The sequence below is a fragment of the Coffea eugenioides genome, chromosome 5 (genome assembly GCF_003713205.1).
Source record: "Coffea eugenioides isolate CCC68of chromosome 5, Ceug_1.0, whole genome shotgun sequence".
In the NCBI taxonomy this organism is placed as follows: Eukaryota; Viridiplantae; Streptophyta; class Magnoliopsida; order Gentianales; family Rubiaceae; genus Coffea; species Coffea eugenioides.
This window is the reverse complement of record NC_040039.1, coordinates 48734589-48744861: the sequence shown is the minus strand read 5'-3', so window position 1 is coordinate 48744861 and position 10273 is coordinate 48734589. Positions and strand designations below refer to the sequence as shown.

At 36.1% G+C, this 10273-nt stretch overlaps 1 protein-coding gene across 4 annotated transcripts; it reads left to right on the top strand.

The window, feature by feature from the left end:
* The first annotated feature begins 1433 nt into the window (after window positions 1–1433).
* On the top strand, window positions 1434–9746 carry LOC113769943 (MLO-like protein 11). 4 transcript variants are annotated; one of them, XR_003468357.1, is made up of 16 exons: window positions 1434–2399; window positions 2875–2932; window positions 3046–3281; window positions 3627–3743; window positions 4083–4143; window positions 4625–4719; window positions 5104–5178; window positions 6067–6152; window positions 6665–6714; window positions 6939–6979; window positions 7318–7488; window positions 7648–7683; window positions 8331–8398; window positions 8500–8560; window positions 8961–9409; window positions 9521–9746. XR_003468357.1 is itself a non-coding variant. In XM_027314277.1 (16 exons), the coding sequence occupies exons 2-16, from the start codon at window positions 2321–2323 to the stop codon at window positions 9354–9356; spliced, it is 1593 nt and encodes a 530-aa protein (XP_027170078.1). In that variant the 5' UTR covers window positions 1434–2108; window positions 2281–2320; the 3' UTR covers window positions 9357–9746. The 4 variants fall into 4 exon arrangements, 3 of the variants coding, with proteins under 3 accessions (XP_027170078.1, XP_027170076.1, XP_027170077.1); XM_027314277.1 differs by having other exon boundaries at window positions 1434–2108; window positions 2281–2399; window positions 2912–2932; window positions 8961–9746; XM_027314275.1 differs by having other exon boundaries at window positions 1434–2108; window positions 2206–2399; window positions 8961–9746.
* Window positions 9747–10273: the final 527 nt, after the last annotated feature.

The window sequence follows — 10273 nt, the reverse complement described above, 5'->3', positions numbered from 1 at the left end:
TCAACCTTAGGGTTTCTTGTTCAGGGCTTTCAGGCTATTAGCGTGCCCGCTAAAATCTAGTTTACAAATTTTGGAAACATGATCATTATAAGCTAATGACTGAATGTTGGACAAAAGAGTATTCAACATGTTTTAGAAAAAGCACCTACATTATTTATTTGGTACACTTTAACAAATCTCCACTCTTTTATTGAACTGATTGTCCTGGTGAAGGTCAAGAAACAATTGATGTCGAATAGTTTCAACCAATTATTTAACCTCATGAAGGTTTCAGCTTTCAGTCTTAAACCTCAAATTCAATTAGGCTTCCAATGAATTTAAATATCCTCCCAAAATCTTCTAAGTTGTTTGGATTACTTGGAAAGGTATTTGAGTTTGTAATACACAATTTATTTAGATATATTTGAAATTTTTACAAATCCAAATACCTCCCAGATCATTTGCACAATGTGGAGGAATTTGTAAAAATTTCAAATCCTTTGTTGAATCATTTCATCCAGTAGCAGTCTTAGTTCTGTCAACACTTGGATTTGGTCCAATTACTTTAAGTACATGTATTATTTACAACAACTGCACCAAATATTTTTTAAAAATTTTAACTTGCTACAGTATTATTTTACACATAACTTAATGCTTCTGTGCTTGAGTTAGAAGGTTGATCGGTAGGCTAGGAGTCAAAATATATTAAAGGAAAAAAGTGAGTAATAGTAAAGCCCGATTTGAGTTGCGATGCGTTTACAAAAAAAAAAGAACGTTTTTAAACACTAAAAAGTACTTCTGAAGTATTTTGTAACTAATTTCCCGTAACTTAAACGCATTTTTGTTAAGAACACATGTGTCACAAGTATTTATTTGCAAGTTATCGCAATCTCAAAAAACTACTATAATTTAAGAGAGGTTTTATAGTCCCTTTTGAATATTGTAGCTTCAAATTAAATCCTTCGTTGGATGGTAAAACAAGTATTTTGACAATTTTAAACATTTTGAAATCTACACAAGTACACAATCGTTTATTTTTTAGTATAGAATATTCCTAATTCAAGAATCATGTATTTTTTTAAGCAAAAAATAAGTACTACTTATAAATAATAAGGGTGTTTACATAAAAGATTATATAATTTTTTTTGAAATTTCATTGTAATACTTTTTATTTATAATATGATACACGTGAAATAAAAATTAATTAAAAAATAAAAAAAGAGTGAGAAAAAAAGGGCTACATCCAAGCCAACACAATGCAGGGGTGTCTTCAGTCTTTCCTGGTGGAGGTTCTCACTGATACGCGATTCACGAGCCCACATGTGCTCCCAGAAAAGGACCAAAGAGGGCGAGCCACTTTTGCCTTTTTCCTTTGACCAGTGAACAATTAATAAATGCGGTGGAAACGAGCTTGAAAAAGCCCAGGATATCAGTAGTATCACTCTGCATTTTGCACTCCAGTTTTTAGCTCGTTTCCTTCTACCTGCTTTAAATCACTTCCTCTGTCGACTTCCCCCAGCCGGACCCAGAAAGAGAATCACAGCTGAACACATAAGAACTGGGATTCTGTCCTAATAAAAAGAAAGATATTCCTTTTTTCAGCTTTTGAGTCCTGGAATCTTAAGCGGGGATCAAAGAAGTATGCATTTAGCATCTTCTCACAGCAAAACCCAGAAATTCCTTTTCTTGGTTTATAGTAGTTTCTGAGCTGTTCTCATAGGCCTCATAATAAAGAGCAATTGGAAAAATAGAGAACTCTCTAGAACTTCTTGTTCCTTTTCTGGAGTGGGTTTGAATTTGGGGTTAGGAATTTTCTTCTTTGTACATTCAATTATCATTTTATGCTCAAAAAATCCAACGTTGCGGTTGGAGGTTTTCTTTCCAACGTTTGTGGTTGGATGTTTTCTTTTATAGTCAACAAAGACATTCATATTTAGTCTTTCAAGTCAAAAGGGATGCTTTTGTCTGCAATACTGACTTACGAATTTTCAAAGTCACCGACTCTTAGTCACGGAAAGAAACACGGGGAACAAATTCTTTAATTTCCTCCACTGTCCGCGGAAATCAGAGTCTTTGGTGTGAAAAGGACATAAACAACAGTCAAAGTTCAGGCCTTCCTCTTATATAATGTGAGCTGAGCACTGTTCTTGGAGAAATTTTTTTTTTTTTAATTTTCCTAGAATGGATACTTATTGGTTCTGAGAATACACGGGCATTGGGTTGCAGCAGGTTGAGTTAACGTTGAGGATTTTGATCGAACAACATTTCTGAATCCAAGTCTATTGCAATTTGCAATGGCAGAAAATGCACAGGAATCCAGGTCATTGGCCCTGACTCCGACATGGTCCGTTGCTTCTGTACTGACCATCTTTGTTGCCGTTTCACTGCTTGTGGAGCGATCCATTCACCGGTTATGCAGTGTGAGTCAATCTCCAACCTTGGCCTTTTTCCCATTTAGCTTATTGACTGCTCAGACATTGAGGTTGAGATCCTCTATGGTTCAATTTTTGAGACTTGATGCTATGAGATGCAACAGTGGATTCGTATTTCTTGGCGTTCAGGGGGAGATTTCACCTTTCATATTCACCAACTGTAATGATCTCGACATCATTTAGTTGCCTCAGATGTCATTCTGTCTTGACTCTAACTGCTTAAGAATCTTTTTCATTTTCAAGAACCTAGTTTTGTTCTGCTGTTCGGAAGGTGGTCTTCCTGTTGTTGCTTGAGAAATGTTAGTGTGTTGAAATGCCTAGTAGGGAAGCCTAGTAGAGAATTTCTTGATGAATCTATTGTGTTTGTATATTGTTCCATATTAGTTAGATATGTTGGATGACAGACAGGCAAATTACGGTATATTTTCTTGTTTTCATGAGCTATGTGCTTCCGTCTTTACAGTGGTTGAGGAAAACTAATCGGAAACCTTTGCTTGCAGCTGTTGAAAAAATGAAAGAAGGTACTTTGGATTCAATAACTGAGCTGTCTTTCACTTTTCTATTTTTTGCAACCTTTGCCTGCCATTTTAAGGATTTAATATCCGTCAAATTGTTTGGTCTTTTCCACATGCAGAGTTGATGCTTCTTGGCTTTATATCTCTCCTACTCACAGCCACAGCAAGCACTATATCCAATATTTGCATACCATCAAAGTTCTACGGTAGTATTTTTGCTCCCTGCAGTAGGAATGAAATTGATGAAGAAATGGAGGAGAGCAACTTGAAGCATCGTAAACTTTTGGCAGCTTTTCTACGTCCTCACTCATATAGGAGAGTGTTGAATGGCATGAATCAGAATACCTGCAAAGAGGCATGTTAATCGTTAGATGACAGTTCTAGATATTTAATCAATCACAATAGATAAATAGTTACTGTTGCCCTTTTTTTGAGTAAGCAATTAAGCTTTTTGGCTGAGCATGGACTGAACTTTTTTCTTCTTTTTCTCCTTTTGTTTTGAACTTTCTCCTTCCAATTACTAAAATTCACACCTGATACTCATTGTGAAAGAAGCAAAAAAAAAAAAAAAAAAAAAAGATTTAAATACTTTCATAATGCACCATCACATCTATTTCTCAGAATACAGTTTCATCTATTTTCCATGCTGCTGCTATTGAATGAATTTCTGTATCTCTTGTAATCTGTTTCTTTTACACAGAATCATGAACCGTTTGTCTCGTATGAAGGTCTTGAGCAACTGCATCGCTTCATCTTTGTCATGGCAATCACGCATATATCTTACAGCTGCTTAACAATGTTGCTGGCAATTGTAAAGGTGTTGTTCTTTATTTAAGCTTCAGTAGTGTCTTCCCTGATTTCAAGTGAATTTGGTGCAAGATCATTATTGCCATAGAACCTCACTCTAATGCCTTTGTTTTGTTTTTGTCATTCATTTCTGCTACTTAAATCTTATTACTCCTATTAGATCTCAGTTGACTAGATGTGAAAATGTATTGTTAATTTTGTCCACTTGAGGCAAATTTTAATTGGGTAAAGCTATAGACCCATTATATCATATTTCATCACGCCCTTTTTTTTTTTCTTTTGTTTAGTTTTGCTTTTATGCTTTTTAAGTTAATGCTATCATTGACTGTTTGATGTGTGCTTTGACTAGATCCACACTTGGAGGGAATGGGAGGATGAGGCTCGCAGGGTCCATCATCATACATTAACCGGTGAGTATTAGGTAATTTATGTTTTGTGTACGGTTATCACCATGTTGCTCCATGTAAAACTCCTAAGCATTCAAGTAAACCTACAATGTCTACCTTTGATCTGTTTTTGGCTGTTTTTAGGTATTTAGATGTCAAAGTACCTGTGGTTACAGCAGATTAGGATTTTCTTATTTTGATTCTCTTTGATAGCATAAAAGGTATTTATATCTTTGCCCTTTAGGCAGCAGTGAATACAAAAAATCAAAGAGCCTAGGTAGCAAGAAGTCGAGCAATTAATTCAGTAATTTTTGAAAGATGATTTATCACACCCAATATGAGGCTAAAATTTTCGCAATTCCTTTTCATGTGATTCATATCCCTTTTCTAAATAGTCAGCATAAATACAACCCAAAAGAATTATGAACTGGTGAACTCCTTTAATATTTAATGCAGTATTTTCAAAGGATAAGGAAAATCAAGGTTAAGCTTTTTCCCTTCACAGAGATCACTCGAGCAATGACAATGCGAAGGCAATCAACATTTGTTAGAGCCCATACATCAAATCCCTTGACCAGGAATGGTTTAGTTGTTTGGGTGGTAAGATTACTTCTGTATTTTTTTTCATGTTCCTGTTGCTGATTTATTTCTTATCTGCTGTATATTGGACTTCATAACATATTACTGAACTTAAGGTTGTGCACAAATGCACTGGATTTTTAACTTCTGACCTGAGTAATTGTTGATTAGATTTAAGCTTGAAACATTAACTATGTAGAACTTATACATTACCTCACTTAGCTTAATTGCAATTTGGCCAAAGAGCGAGAGACTCAATCTCATTGTTCATATATTAGCTGTGTGAAGTGTTATCCTGGATTAAGTTTCTTGTCTATTGTATTCTAGATGTGAAATATGACTTTGTTGTGGCATTCATTTTGAAGTTTACCTTGTGCGGAACTGCTGTTCCACCAACTTATGCAGATTTGTTTTTTCCGGCAATTTGGGCGTTCAGTGGTTCGTGCTGATTACCTGACCCTCCGCAAGGGGTTTCTCATGGTACGCAAGCTGCTATATGAAAAGTACCCAACTCCTATTGAAAGTCTTTAACATCTTATTGTTGACCTTAAACTTTCATCCCTAACTCTTCCATGAGAACTACATTCTCAAACTGGTAGCTCCATCTCTCTCAAGTCCGAGACGCTCATACAAGATTTTTGATTCCTCAGAATTCTTAGTTGCTTGTGTAAAGAATTTGTCAAAGCTGTTCATCCTCTACCTTCTGGTGAACAGTATCAATTTTTTGCATCCATGAAGGAAAAGATGAAGTGATTTACTATATTCAAATATATTTCTCTTTGAATAGAGATGTAGCTAAACAAGTTATGTAGTAGTCAGTTTCTCTCTTTCCTTTTTGTGTTCATGATCAGCCAGGATCATTTTACACAATTTTTTAAAACTAAGAATTTGAAGTCCGTGCATTTACGTATCTATGATCATGTTACAAATGGATGCAAATTGTTAATGATGGTAATTTCATATTAATTGACACATCATATAGTCTTTTTTGGGCTTATCTTGAAGCTTTAAGATGGTAGAGAGGAGAGTAATTTCTGTATTTAAGTGCTCTGTCAAAATCCCTTAGGTAAATTGTTTTTGTAGGAAAGTAATTGTCATGCATAATACGAGCCATTGTGGAATTCAATAAATATGCTAGCAGAGTTTTCTGGGTTGAGAGCTATAATATTCTTATATTGCAGAAACTTTAATGTTCCTTTAATTCTTCAAAAGTGTTAAATTGCCCTAAATGCTATTATAATCAGACTTGTAGATGCAGAGTTTTATAGTTCTATTTGCTGTAGCACTGACAAGGATTTACGCACAAATCAAGAGTATCATGCTACAATTGATTGCTGTTACATTTTGTGTTTGTCTTATTCATGGCAGAACCACAACCTTACATCAAACTATGATTTTCACAGCTATATGGTTCGATCCATGGAGGAAGAATTCCAAAGGATAGTTGGTGTGAGGTAAAAAGGCAACTGTTTTAACAATTTTTTAGTAAAATATAGGCCACAAATGTTTACCTTTAGGCTTAGTCCATATTTTCACGTATTTGATCTGTGGATATAAGCCATAATTTGAATGAACTACTTGAGAATCCAGCCACTATTTGGTGCAGAAAGCTATACATAAAGAAATATGTGGGAGAAAATCTTACATAAATTGTTGGGTTTGAACCAATGAGGAAAATTTTCACAGTATTTTGATCCATCTCTTACTGAATGGTATCAGGCTGTTAGCCATTACCATTAGATTCCTTGTGCTATTAATTCTTTCTACTTGCACATGGTATGTTTCATATGGAAAACATTGCACATGATTTCTTTAACCTTAGTTTTCCCTCCTAATTTGTTTTGCTGCTAATCAGACAGCACTGAATTCAGAGAACACTCTAGTAAAGTGGCATCTTTAGAGAAATGATCGAATTGGATCTTCCATAGCAGCTTTTCTAATTTAAATTTGTTTAAATGCCTTGCAGTGGCCCACTCTGGGGGTTTGTTGTGGCTTTCATGTTGTTCAATGTCAAAGGTATTTCCAGTTCACTATAAATGGATTCTTAAATTGCTTCTGTGTTTCCTTGATTAGGCGTGGATAGGAATTGCATATAAGTGTTTCTTTGCCATTTCAAATTTCTATATTGGTTCCAATTCTATGCATTTCATTAGTAGTGGGCAAACTTTATAGGTCCCCATGCTTGCACATAATTCCACTTGCTGACTTGTGAACTTTTTTGCAATCTATCACACTTGCAGGATCGAATCTTTATTTTTGGATTGCATCGATCCCAATTGCTGTAAGTTTTCAAGATTTACTTGAGGTTTAACTGATTTAAATTGTAGTGTAATTATGCCTCTACAGAGGCCAAAGATCAAGTGTTGTAACAATTTCATGGCATGTGGAGAAAAAAAAGAAATAGGTGTTACCATGTTCATGTCTGAGAACATGATGCTATTTCTAAGGAATGTTTACATCAGAAATTCTACTTAGGTTAGATGAGGTTGCTTTAATATGGAAACAAAGATTAGCTAAACCTCTTCAAGTCTTCTTTTGTTGAGAATTCTGCATGAACATTTCAAGAATAAGTTTTTGTTCTCTCTACTTATCATTGCCTTCTGGTACCTTCTTATGCAGCTTGTTTTGCTTGTGGGCACAAAGCTGCAGCATATTATTGCAACATTGGCTTTGGAGAGTGCTGGAATTAGTGTATTTCACCCCCAAGGAAGGTTAAAGCCACGAGATGAACTTTTTTGGTTCAAGAAGCCACAACTATTGTTGTCCTTAATTCATTTTATTCTCTTCCAGGTTAGCAATTTTCACATCTTTGGTTTAATATCCAACTCTCAACAACTCACTGCCAACACCTAACCCCCCCCCTTCCAACCCCCAGTGACCCCAATTTCATAAATAAAGATCTCTCAAAGCTGATGCCTTTCTGATATTGACCCCCCCTCTTTCTTGCAGAATGCGTTTGAGCTGGCGTCCTTTTTCTGGTTCTGGGTATTCCTCTTTCCATGACTGAGTCCTTTGTTTAGTTACTTGATGCTGTCTTTATAACTCAATCCTTGCTTGAGTTAATGTTCATATATTGAGACTAAGTATAATAGTGGTTCTCCCTAGTTTGGGATTTCAGGAAAAAGGGAAGAAGAAACTTTAGCTCTGAGACAAAACAAACAAAAATTTGATAAGTTTCTCTCGTTTTCTTTTAGACTTTTAAAGAAAACCTAAGATGATCGGTTTTGAACTGATTGGCTATTCTTATTGACAAAAGTCTGTATAGAAAATAAATTATGAGGCTTCACTTCCAATCTCCATGTTTGAACAGGAAGCTCTTTTTAACTTTTCATCAGTTCATTTCTCTTCCTTTTTACCTGCTTAAAACTCCCAAACAGGAGAGGAGCATGAAAATGTTGTTTCCTACTAATGGCCTAGAGAATCAAATAACCAGGAATAGGTTGGACTGCACTAGTATTGGTTATCTTATCCCCTGAAGTTTCAATTGTTTCTAACCAAGTTGGATTGGCAAAATTAAAATAGCATGATGTGAAGATTACATGATATTACAGCTTACTCTTGACATCTTTCTGTATATATATGTTTGTGGAAGATGATGTATGATTTTTCACAAAGCTGTGCTTGCATTACAGTGGCAATTTGGATATAATTCATGCTTTATTAAGAACCACATGCTTGTGTATCTACGGCTAATTCTGGGGTATGCAGAATTTCAATTTCTTGCCCTTTTGTTTATACTATGTATTCTGTCATGAGCATTGTGTAGCTTTATAACCATTGACCAATTGTTTCTGTGACCAGGTTTGCAGGACAGTTTCTGTGCAGCTATAGCACCTTGCCGCTCTATGCTCTTGTGACTCAGGTATATTTTGTTCGGAATTGAATTTGAATATAAATGCATTCTGGTGACAAGACGCAAAAGGCGCTCAAGTTATTGTGATTAGGAACTTCAAGGTGACATTTTTCCTGGAAACAAGCTGAGAGGCTCTCTTGATGCATTTCTTTATGATGACTGCCCTCTATCATGTTTGTTTCCAATTGATGGTTTCCAAGATGGACTTCTTAAATCTAATGGGTTGATGTCTGGTAGGAAATATTTTAAAAACATCAGAACTTAATCAATTCTGAACAACTCCTTTTTTACCACCTTAGTGTGTGCAATTTATGATGCAACAACGATCACTGGATTGATGTGAAGCAATTCAGGATTTTTGCATGTTGTTAATGAAGTCATAAACATTTGCAATTGGCTTCCTTTCCAGATGGGTTCAAACTACAAGGCAGCGTTAATTCCCCAGGGAATACGAGAGACGATCCATGGTTGGGGCAAGGAAGCAAGGAGGAAAAGAAGGTTGGGCATTTTCACTGATGATTCGACTATCAGAACAGAGACGAGCACAATAGCATCCCTTGATGAAGATGACCAACAGTTGCTAGACAGCCCTCGACCTGCACCTGTTGCCACTGAAATTGAGTTACAGCCACCCACCATCATAATTACTGATCATTCTCCAACTCCTAATGAAAATTCAAGCAGGATTGGTACGCCTCTCCTTCGACCTTCGGCTACCATATCTTCCACACTTTCTCCTAGACTTATGCCAGAAATGGTTACGAGATCAAATTCAATGCCTACAAGAAAGGATGAAAGAGAGTGACGGTGATGCAGCCATAGCAAAGTCAGAAGACAAGATTGACTGTTATAATGACGGTGAAGTTTCTGTGAATACTTTTGCAGGCTATTAGATCTAACATAGTCATTAATAGATCACAGTGATATAATACATTGGGGTTTACTGTATTGACTCTTGGTGTCTTGCAGCATTAAGATGAAAAATTGCAGACAGAGAATAGGTCATGGTTACAGCCCCTATGATCAAATTTGAGAAGTTTTCGAGGTTTAGTCCCTATGATCGATGAATGATATTAGTTTTATAAAAAATTCATGAAAAGAAGGCAATGTACAACTTAATTGAGTAATAATTAGTTGTAAATTTTGGCTTGCTTGGCTAGAGATGGCACCAGAATCACAAGCTTTTATTTCGGCTTGTTCGCTGTAAAGGTTATTATCACCAGAATTACGAGCTTTTTATTTATGATGTATAAAACTACCACTGCCATGAGCATAATGCTCTCTGCATAACATGATTATTCGGCAATCCCAGCAAAATAAAGCACTGCTAAACATTAGGTGTAGTGTAGAAAATCCATATATAGTGCACCTCTGGGCAATGCATGGAGCTCACAAGATTTGTGAAGTCAGCGATGAAATCATTATATTCTTAATCTTGAATTGCATTGGCCCTCCTAGGCGGTGTGCGTTGATGTTCTTCAATTCCATAGATACCGTCTCTTGGGTTAAAGGTAGAACCTTTTAGAGGGGGGCCTTCTGTCAGCTCAAGCCAGTTGGCCGTCGGTGGTTATGGTGGTTTATATTTGCTCCAGTTCAGTATCCTGTTTTCCATTTTCATCCGACCAGTCCAAGTTCAATGCTTCATATTTCCGGTGATCAATGGGCTGAATGTGCATGAGGGCAAGTGATGATGCCACAGTTCCTTCTCGAGTCTCTAAAAAG

What these genes read in the sequence shown, in the direction of transcription:
- LOC113769943 (XM_027314275.1), top strand. Translation starts at nt 2,274, where the DNA reads ATGGCAGAAAATGCACAGGAATCCAGGTCATTGGCCCTGACTCCGACA. An exon ending in ATCAGAATACCTGCAAAGAG is followed by an intron (nt 3,282 to 3,626) that starts GCATGTTAATCG and finishes TCTTTTACACAG; the next exon opens with AATCATGAACCGTTTGTCTC. An exon ending in TCCGCAAGGGGTTTCTCATG is followed by an intron (nt 5,179 to 6,066) that starts GTACGCAAGCTG and finishes TATTCATGGCAG; the next exon opens with AACCACAACCTTACATCAAA.